Source organism: Neolamprologus multifasciatus, chromosome 2 (assembly GCF_963576455.1).
Source record: "Neolamprologus multifasciatus chromosome 2, fNeoMul1.2, whole genome shotgun sequence".
Taxonomy (NCBI): Eukaryota; Metazoa; Chordata; class Actinopteri; order Cichliformes; family Cichlidae; genus Neolamprologus; species Neolamprologus multifasciatus.
The window spans coordinates 3,083,187-3,100,059 of NC_140440.1; the positions used below are offsets into that span (position 1 = coordinate 3,083,187).

The 16,873-nt window shown below is 44.3% G+C and overlaps 2 protein-coding genes across 2 annotated transcripts in view; both read right to left on the reverse strand.

Annotated features, from left to right (window-relative positions):
• Positions 1–7,709, reverse strand: part of mtnr1al (melatonin receptor type 1A like) — a 33,427-nt gene extending 25,718 nt beyond the window's left edge. Inside the window, exon 1 of the mRNA XM_085183000.1 lies at positions 1,135–7,709. Coding sequence (XP_085039126.1) covers positions 1,135–1,396 — 262 coding nt within the window. The 5' untranslated portion in view covers positions 1,397–7,709. The remainder of the gene's footprint in view (positions 1–1,134) is intronic.
• A 1,598-nt stretch (positions 7,710–9,307) lies between these two features.
• fat2 (FAT atypical cadherin 2) overlaps positions 9,308–16,873 on the reverse strand; it is a 103,512-nt gene continuing 95,946 nt past the window's right edge. The window contains exon 29 of the mRNA XM_085182876.1: positions 9,308–16,147. Within this exon, the coding sequence (XP_085039002.1) occupies positions 15,648–16,147 (500 nt within the window). The 3' untranslated portion in view covers positions 9,308–15,647. The remainder of the gene's footprint in view (positions 16,148–16,873) is intronic.

Consider the following 16,873-nt stretch of genomic DNA (forward strand, 5'->3'; position numbering starts at 1 on the left):
CTGGACTAACTCTCCTGAGGTCTTGCTGGACGTCATGCATCACCAGAATGTGAAAACTGCCAAATAACTCATGGGGAAATATGTGAGTATTGAAAAGTGCAGTGAAGGAGAGTGAGTGCTTTATCAGAACCTGTGATGATGATGTGTTTGATGAGCAGGAGGTGCTCAGGTGCTTCTGAAGTGTGTGTCGCTGTCAGAGTTTTACTCCTCGATCACAGTGAGTCAGCTGTCAGGCTGCCAGCGCTTCGTTTTTCTCACACCTCAAACGTGTCGGGGAGTCTCGGAGAGTTTGATCCTCTGCACGAGCCAACAGCTCATCAGTGCCTGAGAGCCAAACTTCAGACTCTTCAAGACTTTCACAACAAAAGAGCCATTAAAGGAACTCATCAACCTCTCAGGCTGATGTTAGAGTGGCTTCTGTGAGGACTCCGGGGTACCACATGATCTTTTTATTTCTCTAAATATTCTTGCAGGCATATTACAATAACCAAGTAACTGCACGATTATGACTGTTTTATGGTTTTTATAAGATTTATCAGTTAGGATATCATCAAAATATCACGCAAACATACTGAACTACAAAAACATGAAAGCATGTCGGAGCCATCACCCTCAGAAAAATGGACCAGTGGATCAATCCACTCATTTTTAACTCCCAAATGATTAAATTCCTATGTGCTCACAGACAAACACAGGAGCAAAGAGAAGTGCTTTCATCTCATCATTGGATCCATCAGCCAATTAAACTTTATTAGCTTTTCATGCAGGTTATAGGTGCTTCACAGGTGACTGAAATATCTAATAAAACAGAACAAATGACGATTTAAAATCAAAAGAAATACATGCAAAATACAAAGCTAGAGTTTATTTATCTTGGAAAACTTGGAAAATGTCTGCAGCACAAAAATATAAAACAACCAACCTGCAAAGAAAAGTAGTATTATTCAAGCAGAAAAGAGTTCAATAAATGAAATCAATAAAATTGAACAGAAATAAAACGATTCATGCAGGGAACTCTTAGAGAGACATTCACCGATGTAACCGAACATCTGGTCACATCTGTTCTGGAATCACAAAGTTCCAAAAACTCAAAGAAATCCTGCTGACGAGCATCTACCGGGAGGTCACGTGTACCTGCTTTCCTGAGCTTCCTGTTCCTGAACACGGAGACGATGACCAGCAGGTTCCCAATAACATCCACCACGATGGTCGCGATGAGGACACCGGCCAGCAGGGTGGCCACCCAGGGCACGGCGTGGTGCTGCGGGGCCTCTCCTCCCGCGGCCGGCGTGGAGTTGCGGGGCCCCAGGGTGCCCGTCGCCGCGGTGGGCTCCCGGTCCTCCAGGGGCATCAGTTGCGGGAGGTGCCGGGGGTCGACGAGTCGCATCGGGTCCATTCAGCGTCACGCGCGGGGGTCAGAGCTGCGCGCGACGCCGCCTTCGGGCGCGCGGTTGTCCGGGTGAAGCATGCCGACGCGTCTGCGCAGGACTTTTCCCGCCTCACGGTTCAGTCACAGTCACAGCTCCGCGCAGCTGTTGTCACACTCACGTGCGCACAGACGCCTCTGTCCGCGCGCAGCAACTCCGCGCGCTTATAGCGCCCAGCCTGCGCGCAGCCGCTCTACATCTCCGTCTGAGGAGAGGAAGACACCTCCAGCACTGTCTCCTCTGCTCCTCCCTCCTCTCCTCCCTCCTCCCTTTCCTCCTCTGCTCCTCCTCCCTCCCCCCCTCTCTTCTTCTTTTACTATTTCTCATCTCTTCTTCCCCTCTTTCCTCCTTTCCTCCCTCTTCCCCTGCCTCCTCTCCTTCCTCTCCTGCTGCATCTCCATCTTCTCCTCTGTTGTGCTGTTTGAACCATTCTAATGGTTAATGTTATAAATGATAATAAATGCCCATTCTATTATTTTCTATTGTACTGTATTGCGAGAAAGAGGAAATAAATCAGGAAGGTAGAAGAAGTGTGGTTAATGCTCTTGAAGTGGAATATTTGAACCCTGACCCAGTGATCTCTCTCCTTGCTAAACCCAGATGCTTCCAAAATCTCAAAGTGTGTGGCGGGAAGCTCCGAGGGCAAATTTCTCCCATTGGCACAAGAAAACATAAATCCCATTCCAGCGTCATGCGGTTGATTGCTCGTCTTTAGCATCGTGCTGGTTTGTTTTTGTCTTTTCTGCATCTGAGTCATCCACTTTCAGACAATTGTGTCTCAAACACCGGTTTCTGCTCTGACCCGTCTGTGTTTCCTACTGCATTTTGTATTCTAAACTATACTGCGACTGTGGCTCAGGGGGTTGGGAAGCGTATCTGTAACCGGAAGGTCGCCGGTTTGATCCCCGGGCTCTCTGTCCCGGTCGTTGAGTCCTTAGGCAAGACACTTTACCTACTGGTGTTGGCTAGAGGGGCCGATGGCGCGATATGGCAGCCTCGCTTCTGTCAGTCTGCCCCAGGGCAGCTGTGGCTACAACTGTAGCTTGCCTCCACCAGTGTGTGAATGAATAGTGGTAAAGTGCTTTGGGTGCCTTGAAAAGCGCTATATAAATCCAATCCAATATTATTATTACTGATTGGAGTTTCTGTCCTGATGCTCTGACCTCTTACACCGTCTCCACGTAAGCTTCCTATATTGGTTGCACTTGCTCCAAATTTGAGAAAAGTTGGCTGAGCGTTTGCTCTGTCAGGTTTCCTTCTGCAGACAGACTTATTTTGCATATTTAGATTTGTGCAGGTTTTGAAAGGTGAGTCCATCATTTTTTCTTGATATGGCAAATAGTGTGTCGTTCAGTAATGTAATAAAACATGTTTGGTGTGTTTAATGAGGCCAGGATGCTCGGCTGTTAAACACACATAGTTTGTGCCGTATCTGTCATATCTCCATGTGCTGAATAAGAAGGGGAACGAATACACAACTCCTAGCAGAGAGGAGATGAACATGACTCCATTAAATGTGCTGAGTGATGTTTGATTTTTAAAAATCCTTTACCAAAGAATGCCCACATTATAAGTTAGAAATCTCACACAGAAATGACAGAGTGGGTGAAGCTCCGTGTCATGGCGGTGCTTCACTTCCTGTAACTTCCTGTAAGCTGTCACAGTCGCCAAAATGAACAAAGAGTTCCAAATTTAACTTTGGAGTATAAAAGGAGATTTTGGGTGACAGCTGTTTGTGAAACATGTAGCTACAGGCCTCATTTCCTGATTTTGATGAAAAATCTGCTGCTGAGCTTCTGAAGTACCAAAATATTCTCTATATTTTTATCTTCATGCAGAAGATTAGAATGCATTCCCATCCATAATTATCCTGCGTTCACAAGATAAAAATAATTTGTCTTCCTTAGAAGGTTTGGTATGCTCACACATCATCCCGCTGATGCTGCTGCTGCTGCTGCTGCTAAGCCCAAACATGGAAGAAAATGGATTTCTCAGATCTATGTTCCATCCCTGGTCACTCCATCTAAAATCAGTCCAACCTGACCACCTCAGAATCCGCTGATTTCTTGGTTATACAGTCTCTCCACCAAATCCTCCCGTTAACAATTAAAAAATTCAGAGACACAGGGAATCATGTCTGGACGATGTAAAAACTTTAACAGAGCTTAAATGTTTCTCACTCCCAAAGAATTCATGTAGATATCTTGTGAAATCCTCATGAAGATCTGAGGGAAGAAACAGTGAATCTGGAGCTATGCCTGTGCACTTCAACAGCCTCTGAAAGCATTCACAGGTATGAAGGTAAAAAAAATGTACGTGGCTTCTTTAACAAAATGATCCCCGTGAGCGCCCCGTGCTCCAGTCAGAGATGTTATGAGCAGAGATGGGCAGTAACGTGTTACTTGTAACATTACGCGTACTGTAATTCGATTACTTTTTTCAAGTAACGAGTAAAGTAAGGGATTACTATTGCAAAAAACGTAATTAGATTACTGTTACTTTCCCGTAGGAACGCTGCGTTACTGCGTTACTAAAACCGTGATTTTTTTGCCTCATATCTCATGACAGTGAGACACTGTCTCATGACAGTTACGTAAGCGAGTGCAACGTTTGTGACAACAGCTGTGTGCAGATCAACAATAGATAATATATCGAGTGCGGGAGAGAGTATGAGCGTGCAGCGTTTAAAGCGTGGAAGTACTGACCTTACTTTGAGTTTGATTCCATAAAAAGTGACAAAAACATTAGTGTCCGTTGTGCGTGGGAAGAAAACGTAGCACTACGACGTAATGGGAAATTCACAGAGAAACTCGCGGATTCTTCCACTGACCGCTGCGGCACACCTGCACCAGGGTAAACCTCCGCCTACGCCACTCCTGCTTTACAGGTGAAAATAGAGCAACAGGACCGCTAGTCTTTGATTTTATTTATTTTCTGCTGTGTTTTACTTGCATCTATTTGAAAGAGTGAGTGTAAACACAAAAAAATATTTTATTTTATTTTATGTGCTGGAATGTGCAGAAAATAGGTTTAAATGTTAAACAAATTTCTTCCAGTCAGAGAATGTTGCATATATTTAAAATTTTGCTTGATGCATAAAGTTAAAAGATTAAAACTAATAAAACAAGTTTTAAAAAGAGACTTTTCCATCTGATTACATTTTGTATGATGGATTATGCAGAAAAAGTAGAATTGTGCTGAAAGATCTATCACTTTATCACCTATTCAGGTTGTAAATCGTGTTTTTAAAAAGTAACTAAGTAACTAAGTAATTAATTACTTTTGAAAATAAGTAATCAGTAAAGTAACAGGATTACTTTTTGGGGGAAGTAATCAGTAATTAGTTACTGATTACTTTTTTCAAGTAACCTGACCAACACTGGTTATGAGTGATGTAATTATTGTAGAGGTTGAGGGATTTATCATTGTTTTGCTGTTTATTTGCCCTGATTAGTTTGCCAAGCTCTGGACCGTCTTCTGTAACTGCTAACTATTGTGTAACTAATAGTCAAACGGCTAATGCTAACATGTGCACTGGCCAGCTTAGCATTTATGTAACTGTTTGATACTTCAGTGTCATTGATAAAGGAGATTTTCTTCCTCCTAAAATGTTGTTCAGTGTTATGAGCATTAACGACTTCAGCTGTTAGTAAGGAGAGGAGCTGTGTGTCTGTGTGAAGCTTTGCCTGTCATGGTCCTGTGTTTATGTTTCAGTTTATTATTATTCTGGGTTTTTGTGTTCCTTTTTCACGTTTCATGTTCCTATGTTCTGAGTCCCCCAGTCTGTGTTAAGTTTGTGTGTTGTGTCATTACGTGTATGTGTTTCCTGTTTTATTGTGAAGGTTTGCGTCTTATGTGAGTGTTTTCAGTTTGCCTCCCGGGTCTCGTCACGTTAATCACTCCCAGTTGTGTCCCTGTGTAATCTCCCTATGTTTCTCTGAGTGTATTTAAATTGTCTCTTCTGTCTTAGTAGTTGCTAGTTTGTCTGTGTTGTTCGGCTCAAAGAGACTGCCGTAATTAAAAGAATCCCTGGAAACAAGGTGCCTACCTGTGATAAGTGCAGTGTGATTTATCATAGATCCACATTCCTGAAACAAGAAAGCCTTTTGACTTGAAACGGTCAATCAGACATGAGTCTGAACAAACTGATTGCTGGATGATATTTTGTTCCAAGGTTATATTTGTAGTTGTTTGCATATTGTTATGAATGTGTTACCCTGGAGAGATGTGATGGCACTTCTTATTTCTTCTTACTGAGCAGCTCTTACTTTGTGCAGACTGAATATAAAGGACCAGAAGCAAAAACAGAAGCTCACCTGTTTTTGAATGAAGTACAGTACGGACTGAACGAGGAGACAGATCTAGATCATGCGCCTTCCCCCAAAACAAGAGCAGAGGAAGAAGAAGGTGGAGGCTGAGGTGTGAGAAGACAAGACGGCGCCCTGAGAATCTGAATCTTTCATTTCCACATCAAACATAACCGCTCACTAAGTCTTTGGATTTTCATCCAAATAGGCCAAATACTCGTCTGCCTCATCTCACATGCACTTTGTTGGTGCCCGAGTCTCCACTGTGAATAATGTGATTCAGTGCTTTTGATGCACACACACACACACACTATGTATGCAAATACACCTGCATCTTTGAGATGATAGCTGAAGCATGCTTTATACTGTACATTATTATTGATGAGCGAGAGTCGCTCTGCTGTACGAGGCACAGAAAGCCTCATATGTCAAGAAAAACACAGAGAAAGAAATACAAACAGCGACCGGTTGCTTCTTATTTACATCTTCTATGCATCAGTGCATCACGCACAAATTCCTGTCAGTGATTTCAGGGCGCATTTATTCAGACCAAGAGGCATCCGCTCGCCAAATTCAATCAAGAAGAAGCACAGAAGCACACCTGGAAATAAGGAATTTATGCATGATGACCAGCAGGCGGGGGGAAAAGCAACAAATGTCTGGGGCGATTGTAAAGTCTACTCTCAGGTCAAGGAATGAAAAAAATCAATCTGCTGAGTCACTCTGAGTGCCTGCAGAGCAGAGAAATTTCTCATGAATGCCCAGTCAGGTCAGAAAAACAACTCGTACAGATCATACAGAACTGGTTTAATGTGCGTGATGAAAGCAAATATTTAGCTGCAAACAAGCATCAGCAGCCACGGCTGAAGCCTGAAGCACCCAAACCTCCTGCAGAGGCAGCACTGAGCCAGTCCCATAGACTCCCAGGAGGGAGCATGTTCACAGCCAGATATAAAAACTGCTCTGGTCTCCAAATATCGTTCATTATATTAAGGCTTAAATTTTGCATTATTAGGGGTGTGGCCTTTTTGACTGGCAGATGGATGGTGACAATTTATTTTTTATTCGTTAAAAATGTTTGACTTGAGTTTAGGTTTTAGAGTTGCTGTGTCAGTCGTAAGCACTCATCTGAGAGGCTCTTTAATCCGTCACCATGGAGGAGGTCACTCACTGACCCACCCTGTCACCGTCTGGATTGGAAAAGGTTGCCTGAGCTGAGGTATGAATCCTCACACCCTGGCATCAGCAGGTAATCACTGTATTTGTGAGTACCATTTGCTCTTTCTCAGTCCCAACTCCTCATCTCCATATCAAACCTGCAGCAGCCGTTGTAAAGACACTTTTAAATACACAATGATCTTTCTGGCATTAAAATGAAATGTGTAGCTCTCAAATGGTTTGTTCTCTATATTCCGATGTGGGTTTTCCGAGCCTTTTCTTGCAGAATGGTTCCCTGCTGTGGTTGAAAATTACAACACCAAGTAAACAACAAAGGGCTGAAACTTACTGTAAAACTCCATAAAGCCTCAGGAGGTTGAAGATTAAGGCAATCATTTATTTTCTGTACTAACAGCAATGAAGCAGTTCCACAAACATTCAGTAATAGTGCTCTATTTAAAATTACTTCTGTGGCTTATTATATGTGAGTTGTGCAGGGTTGAAGCTTTCCTCACAACTGAGTGGCATCTTGGAGTCATTTTGGGGTCCATCTCTAAAGTCAGATGTCTGAGTGGAAAGTCTGCTGACTCCAGCGCTGACTTGTACTTCATTGCCATCAATGTTTTTCTGCATCACATGCTCCATAAAGCAGCACAGGTGTGTGTATCTCTGGGATGTTTGTGTTACTCCTCAGCTTTTCAACTGCTCATGAAAACACACACACACCTACACACACCCTCTCACACTGGTCGTAGATAATGAGAATTACACCCGAGGTGCTGAAATAATTGAAGATGTTTGATGTCTTTCCAAACACACACTCACACACACTCACACACACAAAGACACGCACACCTGTGCACATAAATATGAACACCCTATATGTTTGATCCTTGATTCTAAAATCCAGCAGGCCACCGTCTAATATGGTTTGAGTGTGTATTTGTGTGTGTGTGTGTGTGTGTGTGTGTGTGTGTGTGTGTGTGTGCGTGTGTGTGTGTGTGTGTGTGCGTGTGTGTGTGTGTGTGCAGACTATGGCAGGTTTGCTCTGCTGGGGTTTACACCTTTGCCCTGTTTGCAGTGATTCACCGTAAACTGAATCACTGCAAGAGTGTGTGTGAGCCGTAGCCTCAGTTTCCTGTTCTTACTGACAGCAGTGACATGGTCTTCTGCTGCTGTAACCAGTAGTTGTTGACACACAACGGTCTCCACTGGATGTTTTTTCATTTTCAGACGTTCTTTTGAACTTCAGCAGGTTGCCTTCCTCACATCTCCAAAGCAAGTCATCTGTCTCCATTCATCCTATCCCAGCCTCCTCTGCATGTCCTGCTTCACTACATCCAGAGGCTGGACTGATCTAATCTGTATTTTTATAATGACAGGCCCTGCAGCGCAGACTCCAAACACGGGAACCTGCAGTGTTGTTTCTCCCCTCTGTGACCTTCTCGTCTGTCTAACATCCATCTGACAGCACAGGCAGCTTCACAGCTGAGGTCTAAAGGCAGGAAGTAGCACTGCACACTTCCTGTGTGTGAGTGGTGGTCCCTTCCTATTCCAACATGACTTCACACCAGTGAACAAAGCATGGGCCATAAAGACTGTAAGTGAAGGTAGACAAGCAAATACTCTTATTATAATATAATACGTAAAATAATAAAAATACTTTTGGCAGTATAGTGTATATGATTTTGTTTCCACACACATGCTCATACAGTCATGTGACAGAGAGTTTGTACCTCACTCCGGGCAGAGAAGAGTCCACCCCATGATAAGTCCAGTGATGTTTCCAGTCTGTTGCTTCATTGTGGAGGAACTTTGGTCACTGTTCTTTACATTACTTCAGTTCATTGAGGTTTTTAGGTGTTGATCCATTGGTAATACATCAAGTCTCCAGTAGAGGGATTCAATACAGACGATTGAAAGTGAAAGCTGTGTGTCAAGTATGTTCATTTATCACCCCCCCCCCCCCCCCACACACACACACACACACACACTACTATTTCTCCTGTTTAAGGTTATTGCAATGCACAAAATTCGTGTTACTTTTAGTCCGTCATCATTGTTCAGGTGAACTGTGCACTGTTTATTTTGCTGTGTAAGCTAGCTTTCGCTATCGTCCCGCCATATTGCATGATGGTTATTTTGTCAGTATTTGTATTTCAGTTAACCACTGAAAGCTATACAGTACTCAAAGTATTATTTCAATACTGTGAAAAGTGTCAGCCAAAATACATACGTTAGGAAGATGTGTTTCATGTTGCTGTAGGAGAGTTCTCGTCAGTTAAAACAGAAAAGAAGAATAACTTAGTTTGGAAACTTCAGTCCAGAGACTGAGTGTATCCATGCAGAGAGGGCACATCTCCTCCTCACGGTCAGTTAGCGGGACATCACTCTTTTGCCCGGTCATTTAAAAAAAAAAAAATTGGAATAAAAAATTAAAAACTCAGTGACTACAGTAGAAACTGATGGGACCAAATGTAAGAACGTATCGACACAAAGTTATCACCGATTGTGTCTGTGCTGTTTTCCAGTGCTGTCGGTCCAGCTCAGAGGAAGATTCAGAGTTATTGCTGGTCCTTTAATAATGCTCTAATAATGCTTCTTATGAGTTATTGATCACCGCAGCTCAAATATGTGAATTTCTTTCCAACTTAACCATGAAAAGTGAAGTGATGTGGTTCGTTGACTAAATCCCATCATTCTTCTCTCTACATGTTACCTCCCCTTGCCCGGGCCCGTCACACTTCCACAGTCAGTGTATTTCACCAGCTCAAAGCTGTGATTCGTAGCTGAGAAACTAGAGAAGCAGCTGGCTAACCTACCTGGCTGACATATTTTTACTGGCTCTGGGTCATATGTCCACCGGTTATGTCTTTCTACAAGAGCAAATATAAAATTTCAACCAGCAGATTTTCAGCATTTTTACCTCCTCTCACATTGCTGCACTGTTCAGGAACAATCAGCCTATTCCCAGGTTTCCTGCAGTGTCCTGTGCAGGAAGGGTGTGACCTTCCTCTCCAGGAATAATGAGAGTCATATTCTTATATGAAATATTATATTGCACTCATTATGCTAAGGAAGCAGGGTAAATTGTTGGCTGAGGAGATGCTTAGTCATTAGCAAGTGTTTCAGGGTCTGTGTGATTTAGTGCTGAAACATCATCATTGTAATCAGTCAGATCATGTCAGGCTGTCAGGATGATGACATAATCAGGAAACTGAGGGCATCAAACAGCTGGTGGGAAAGCCTCTGCTGCTCTGCAGACGGAGCAGCTTGATGTTTGGAGGTTAAATGTAAGATTACTCTTTGTAGAAAGAATTAACCACTGAAATAAAACCTTCCACAGAATGCAGCTGCTGTGATTTGTGCAGTCTGCCCCGAGTATGGAGGGATGGATGGACAGATGGACTGACTGACGGGTGGAAGGACCTATTAACAGATGGACGGACAGATGGACTGATTGAATGATGGATGGATGGACAGACAGATAGACAATAGATGGACAGTTGGATGGATGGTTGGATGGATGGATGGACGGTTGGATGAATGGATGGACAGATGGATTAAATGATGGATGGACGGACGGGCAGATGGATTGACAGATGGATGGATGGACAGATTGAATGATGAATGGATGGACAGACAGATAGACGATAGATGGAAAGTTGGATAGATTTACGGCTGGAAGGATGGTTGGATGAATGGACATTGGATGGATGGATGGACGTTGGATGAATGGATGGACGGTTGGATTGATGGATGGACGGACTGATTAAATGATGGATGGACGGATGGACGGACGGATCAATGGACAGACATAGATGGATAATGAGTGCACATAATATCAGCTGAAGTTTCACCTGTAGTTTCAGAAAACAGGAGTCACTAACTTGAAGTGGAAGTAGCTGAAAGCAGGTTCACCCAAAACAGACACACCTTATCAGGTAATGTCAAGACTCGGCCAAATAAGAGCATTTATTTCAAAAGGGGAGTTTAAAACATGCACACGCATGCATGCATTTATCTCTCACGTGCTTTCGGCCCATCACACTCTCACAGCCTCAGACTGCAGACGAAGGTGCTCGTATCTCGTTTGCTCTTCACTACGTGTCTTTAATCATTTCAGGAACATGACTGAGTCTGTGGGGGGGTCATTCATCATCATCATATTGCAGCTTCTGCTTGTTTTTGCAGCATTTCATGTCTTTAAACACGCTCCACTAACATCTAGATGAATGCACTTTTCATTCCGGGAAACTGCTCTAATTCTTCACAAAGCGAGCCCTGTTGCACTTCCTTCTTTGGTGTGTGACGCCTCCACGAGGAATATGATTGGATGTGCTGGGCGATGGTTCCTGTAGGTGAACCTGTGAAGAGCACCTTCTAAGCAAACTGCAGGCAGTCCATTATCCCTCCACAGGAACAACTAGAGAAACTGACAGTTCTGCTTCCTGTGCAGTGATCTTGTTTATCTAAAGCTGGGCCTACACTGCAATTTTTTTAGTCACGTTATTCAGCTCCTGCTCAAACTGCATGACTGAATCACAGGGGTTAGAAGTTCATAGGTCACAATGCATAGTCTCATACTATACGGCCTGATGCTCTGATGTGACCTGCAATTATGTGGCAGGTTGTGAACAGCGGTGCCGCTGCAGGGTAGGCGTACGCACCTGCAGGGCATCCGTAATCATGGCTTGCTGGGTTAAAAGGCTGAACTGAGTCCTATCATGTTGTTGTTGGTGATGTGTGTGGCTGGCAGCGGGAGAACTGCAGCCGAGTGTGCACAGCATCCGTGAGAAAAGTGTAAATAGTGTGTGTTTGTGAAGGTTCTCAGTCACCCAGGTCATCGTACCTCTCTGAGAGGTGAAACGTCTTCAAGCAACTTAAAGAAGTCCAGACGCTTTTCTTTGCAAGCTCCTTTGACTAAATAGTGTGCGCAATAAAGTGATGCTTAAAAGCATGTTCATGTCGTTGGGTCTGCCGTGGTCATTACAAACATCCATCCAACTCTTTTCACGGTTGTTGCAGTCGTGATAATTTTGTGAGGCCACATCAAAAAGGCACAGATGAGCTTGCCAAAGTTCTACAAGTTGGGCGTCCATCGCTTGTGTCCAGATCACAAGCTGCACTGCCGTGCTACTCCATCTTTCTCACTTCCATTTCTGTGTTTGCGCATGCACAGCGTGAGAGGTTGCGTTAAATCGGCTCATGGCACTGCTTCAACAGTGCGATACCTTCACGAGGGGCACCCAGGATTTCAAACAGGTTTGATTTTCTTATGACCGTACAATTGCTGATCGGGAGCTGGTCGTGAGGTGTTAATCACTTCTCATTACCCCACGTATACTACACAATGCACGACACACGATTAAGGCAAAACTCAGGCCGATCCCCAAAATGGTCACATGACTGAAACATGTCTCAAAATGGGCCACAAATTGCACAGTGTATGCCCATCTTTAGTCATCTTGGCTCAAGCTGAACTGAACAGGTATTTCACAAACTGCTGAGAGACAATTAGGTTTTCGCACTGATCAAAGCCCGTTGATCAATGTCCATGAGTTACATTCACAGAGAGTTGGGGAATGGCTGCAATCACAGCATTGTGACAGATGGTAACAGATGTACCCTTAGGCCTCCTCCTCAATTCAGTCTTTCCCTTTTTCCCGTAAATGACCTTGACTCCCCGCTCAAACCAACGTTCCTCAGCGTTGGTCTTTGATCAGTGGTTGTTGATCAATGGTCATGACAATTTGCATATTAATGATCATGGAAATGACCTCCCAGCCCATTGTTCATTCAGTGGTGCTAGTTTAGTCATTGTGCAAAAGTACTGTTTATAAGGTTGGGGAAACCTGCAGTCAGCTGAGAAGTCACCTGGATGAGTGACGAAATGTTTCTCCCACTGAAAACGTCCAGATGAACAGAATCAAACTTTTGGGATTTCCTTACCTGGATGATTGAGCATGGATCAGGATATTATTGAGAGTTTGCCCTACATTATAAAGTCATTATAAAATCCCTTAAGACAACTGGTGTTGCAATTTGCTGCTATTTAAACAAAATATAATTGAACTGATAACTTGACTACAGGTTTAAGGTCCTAAAACAGACCTCTGGGGGAGACCACTTGCCCTGTTTAAGAGGAATGGGGAGATTTTAGCAGTTTTAACAGTAAAAGTTTATCATCGTGCTGCATTCCAGATGTGAAGATCAAATTCCTGTGATAACACTAATCCCGTCTGATCAGGGCTCAGTTTTTCCACCTGGCCTGTTCTGACTGGAACAGAGCGTGATATGGTCGGTGTTTACAGAAGATAATATCTTTATTCATATTCTCTTTACAATATTGGAAAACAAATGGACAGACAGCATCTTAATAAAATCTCTCAGAGAAAAACATCAGGGCAAAACATGGAGATGCCCACATTGGTACAAAAATAAACTTTATGGATGAAATGAATACAAACAACACATGTCAATACATTCAAGTGATTCATATTCAGCACAGCAACACACAGGCACAGACTGTACAGCACGACACGAGCGGATTATGGGATCTCTTTTGTACAAAGGACTCAAAACAAAGGGAAAGAGCTCACAGTGGGACCACCAGTGAGAGAAGGATCGTGTCCATAACACATCTACACACACATCCTCAGCCTTAGACATGGCTGGCCCTTAGGTTGCCCCTGGTTTTTGTGCGTAACATAAACATAAGTATGAGACAATCACACTGTGGTAGCCATGTCTCTGTTTCAACCCGAATTCTTCCAAAAGCCAAAGCTCAGCAGGAGTAATATGTAATCATATGTGGAGTGTGCGTGCTTTGATTTGGCAATTTGACATTATGGTGCCAGATAGGACAGATTGGACAGTCAGGACATTAAGAACCAGCCCTGCCCGAATCACCGTCTGCTAACGCCTTCACGTTACTACAAATGCCGTGTTCCAGATATAAGTGCTGCTCTCGTGCACTGTTTATCTCCCCAGCCTCCGAGAGCTCACCACATACGCCGCTTATGCAGGCTTTGATTTTTACATTTGCAGCCTTGGCACGTTTTGGAGGCAGCGGTAAACACAGCGCTCATATTCAGCTGGCACTTCATCGTTTACAGAAACATGAACTGACCAAACAGCAGCTTGATCGACTCAGTGTCCCAGATCTGATCTTCTGTCCTGGAATCCACAAACCGCCTGGAGGAGCTCATTGAAAAACACTTCAGGCTTGGACATCGTTTAACCTGCTCTACTCTGTCCTTCCATCCCTGAAATCAAACAAAGGATCCAGATTCTTTCAGCTCCAATAAAATGATCCGTGAGGATCTTCTTCCAGCTGTCGCAACAAAGTAAGCTCGCCTTTTCTGAAGCCTTCAAATATTTGGTCACCGGGACACCATGAGCTCCCCGTGTGCTGTAGGTACACTGTGAGTTTTTAAAACCTGAGCTTACAGACACACTGCACAGAGCTGAGAGGAGAGGCTGAGGATGACCACTTAGGAGTTTTGGGGCTCAAAGAACTGGTCGGTGCACCAGCAGGTAGCAGGAGGACAGTGCGAGTCCTGAGAGTTTTATCTTCACAAAGTGCCACGGCTACCACAGAGTGGATCCAGAAAACTAAGCAGAAACACTGAAACGACCAGTCTGTGAGTCACAATTAACAATTATTTCAGCTTTCAACTGAAGCTGCTCACATCCAAATATTCCTCTGTAATTTCCTGCAGTTCAGATCATAACCTTCTCCACACGTAATTTGGCAGGAGGGAGTTTGACAATGAACTGACCAACTCTATGTGTTATTAGAAACAAGTCGTCTCTGCTCAGTTCTTTGGGAAAAAGAAAAGGTCAAACAGTTGATTTGACAAAACGAAACTAAACATCGACTCTTCACTATCTAACAGTCACTGATAAAAACGCTGCATCCTGCACTCCGAGCTTCTCTGCTCATTCAATCCATTTAAAATGGCTGCATGGACGATTCTCTCCTGCTGCACTTTAAGAGTTCCCTTTATCATGCAGGGCAGCAATACACAAACACGGAAAATACTGTCATCAAATTCACTCATTGAAATCCACAAAGAGATGTTTACAGAGTTCTTACAGCTAAAAATACAAAGTCCACTTCACAATAACGCCACTTTTTTATCGCTTTCATGTTTCTAATGAGGATCCAGCCCTCTGAATGCTAACAACAAACACCGACATCTTTCTCCTGTATGAAATGTGCTTTAATACGCTGAGTTTTGAAATCCTTAGACATACCATAAACCTGTTTCTGCACTTTTAGGAGCAGATATGAGCGAACACACCCAGCAGGATGTGCTGTCCGTGTTCAGCACAGCTCCAGCTGTGTAGCTGATCAGACGAGTGTGTGAACGGTGAAATGTGGGAGGTGTGTTTGGAGTGCAGAGAGGCAGACTTTCCCGCTTTGAAGCTTTCAAAAGTCTGAGCAGTTCACAGCCCGCTGGGTAATATTGTCCATAATTTCACAGCCCTGTCGAGACAGCGAACACCCTGGGTGGTGTCCCACCAACAGAAGATGAACTTGTGCTGAACTTGTTCTGCGGAGGTGAGCGCGCCATCCTGAGATGCTCTGTCTAATCTGGCGCAGCAAGACTGCAACACTTTAAAGAGTCTAACAAATCAGAGGTGTGTGAAGAATCATTCCACATGCTGTGATCATCTTCCACAGAGTGACGAAGAGATCTGATCTCTTCTGATCTCCGTGTGAGGACCACGCCCACACGATACCACCTTAAAACATCACCTCCTCGCAGCTCCCGTAGTCACTCTCCACCATGCTGGAGCCGTCGCAGCTGCGTGGGTTCTGTCGTGCTGGTCGGGTTTGAGGCTGGGCCTGGTTCAGGTTTGGTGCCAGTGGCGGGCTGGCCTGCTCAGCGTATGAGGGCATGGCGACGCTGAGGCGCATGCTGAGTCTCTTGTAGCCCGTGACGTTGTCGAGGCTGCGGGTGTGCTGAGTCGGGTAGTAGCTGATGGCGGTGTACTCGTTGGGGCACTGAGAGCTCGGAAGAGGAAGACCGTCTGGACCCAGGAAGTCATCCAGGTTCTGGTTGCTGTAGCACGGTGGCAGGGGTGCGCGGCGGTCGCAGCGGTCCAGCGGGAACGGGAAGCCACCAAACCTAGAGTTCCTGCGGGAGTCCATGGTGGAGGTGGAGTAAGTGTCTTCTACGATGTCAAACTGAGGGAAATCCTGGACCGCCGGACGGCCGTAATAGTCCGGGTCTGCGGGGTAGACTGAGGACAGGAAGCAGAGGAAGAGCACTGGTTACTGATGGTTTCGCACTCAAACAATCAGCTCAGAAATTCATCACTTACTTCAAACTTTCACCTAAAATGTCCCAGGCAAACACTACCCAGGCCACTCCTGCTCTTACATTTGATTTACTGCAATGTCATCTATCATCAGCGACAGCAACTCGCTGGAAACGAGGGATGGAAAATACCCACCCACCGGGATGGAGTCAGAACTTGACTACGCTGAAATCAAAGTGAAACTTCTCCACATCTACCGACACTGAACACGGCTGAAAGTGGGTTTCAAAAGCTTGACCAATCTGCATATTAAACGCAATAGCTTGGCGTCCCCAGGTCACCGTATTTCACTTAGAGGCAGGCGACTGATCCAGAAACATGTCTAATGACTTCCTTAGTAGAATAATCCTCCTTCCTTCTCTATGGCCAAGATTAAAAAAATTCAAGGGCAACCTTGAAGATTAGCTCCTCAATCTTTCTGCGCTGTAATCTTGAGCTACGTCTCAACCTTGAAATACTTATTTGGTGATTTCAGGTTGCTCATCCCAAGCAAAAGTGACCGTCAGGAGGATTTTTAATCACGTGCAGCAGCTGCTTCAGACTTTAGTTATTAAGCAAGCAGGAAGTCGGTGAGGAGAGAGGAAAACGTGCCGCTTACGTAACCTTAGCGGTGACTCGGTGACGTTTAATCTGTCATGTCAGAGGTCA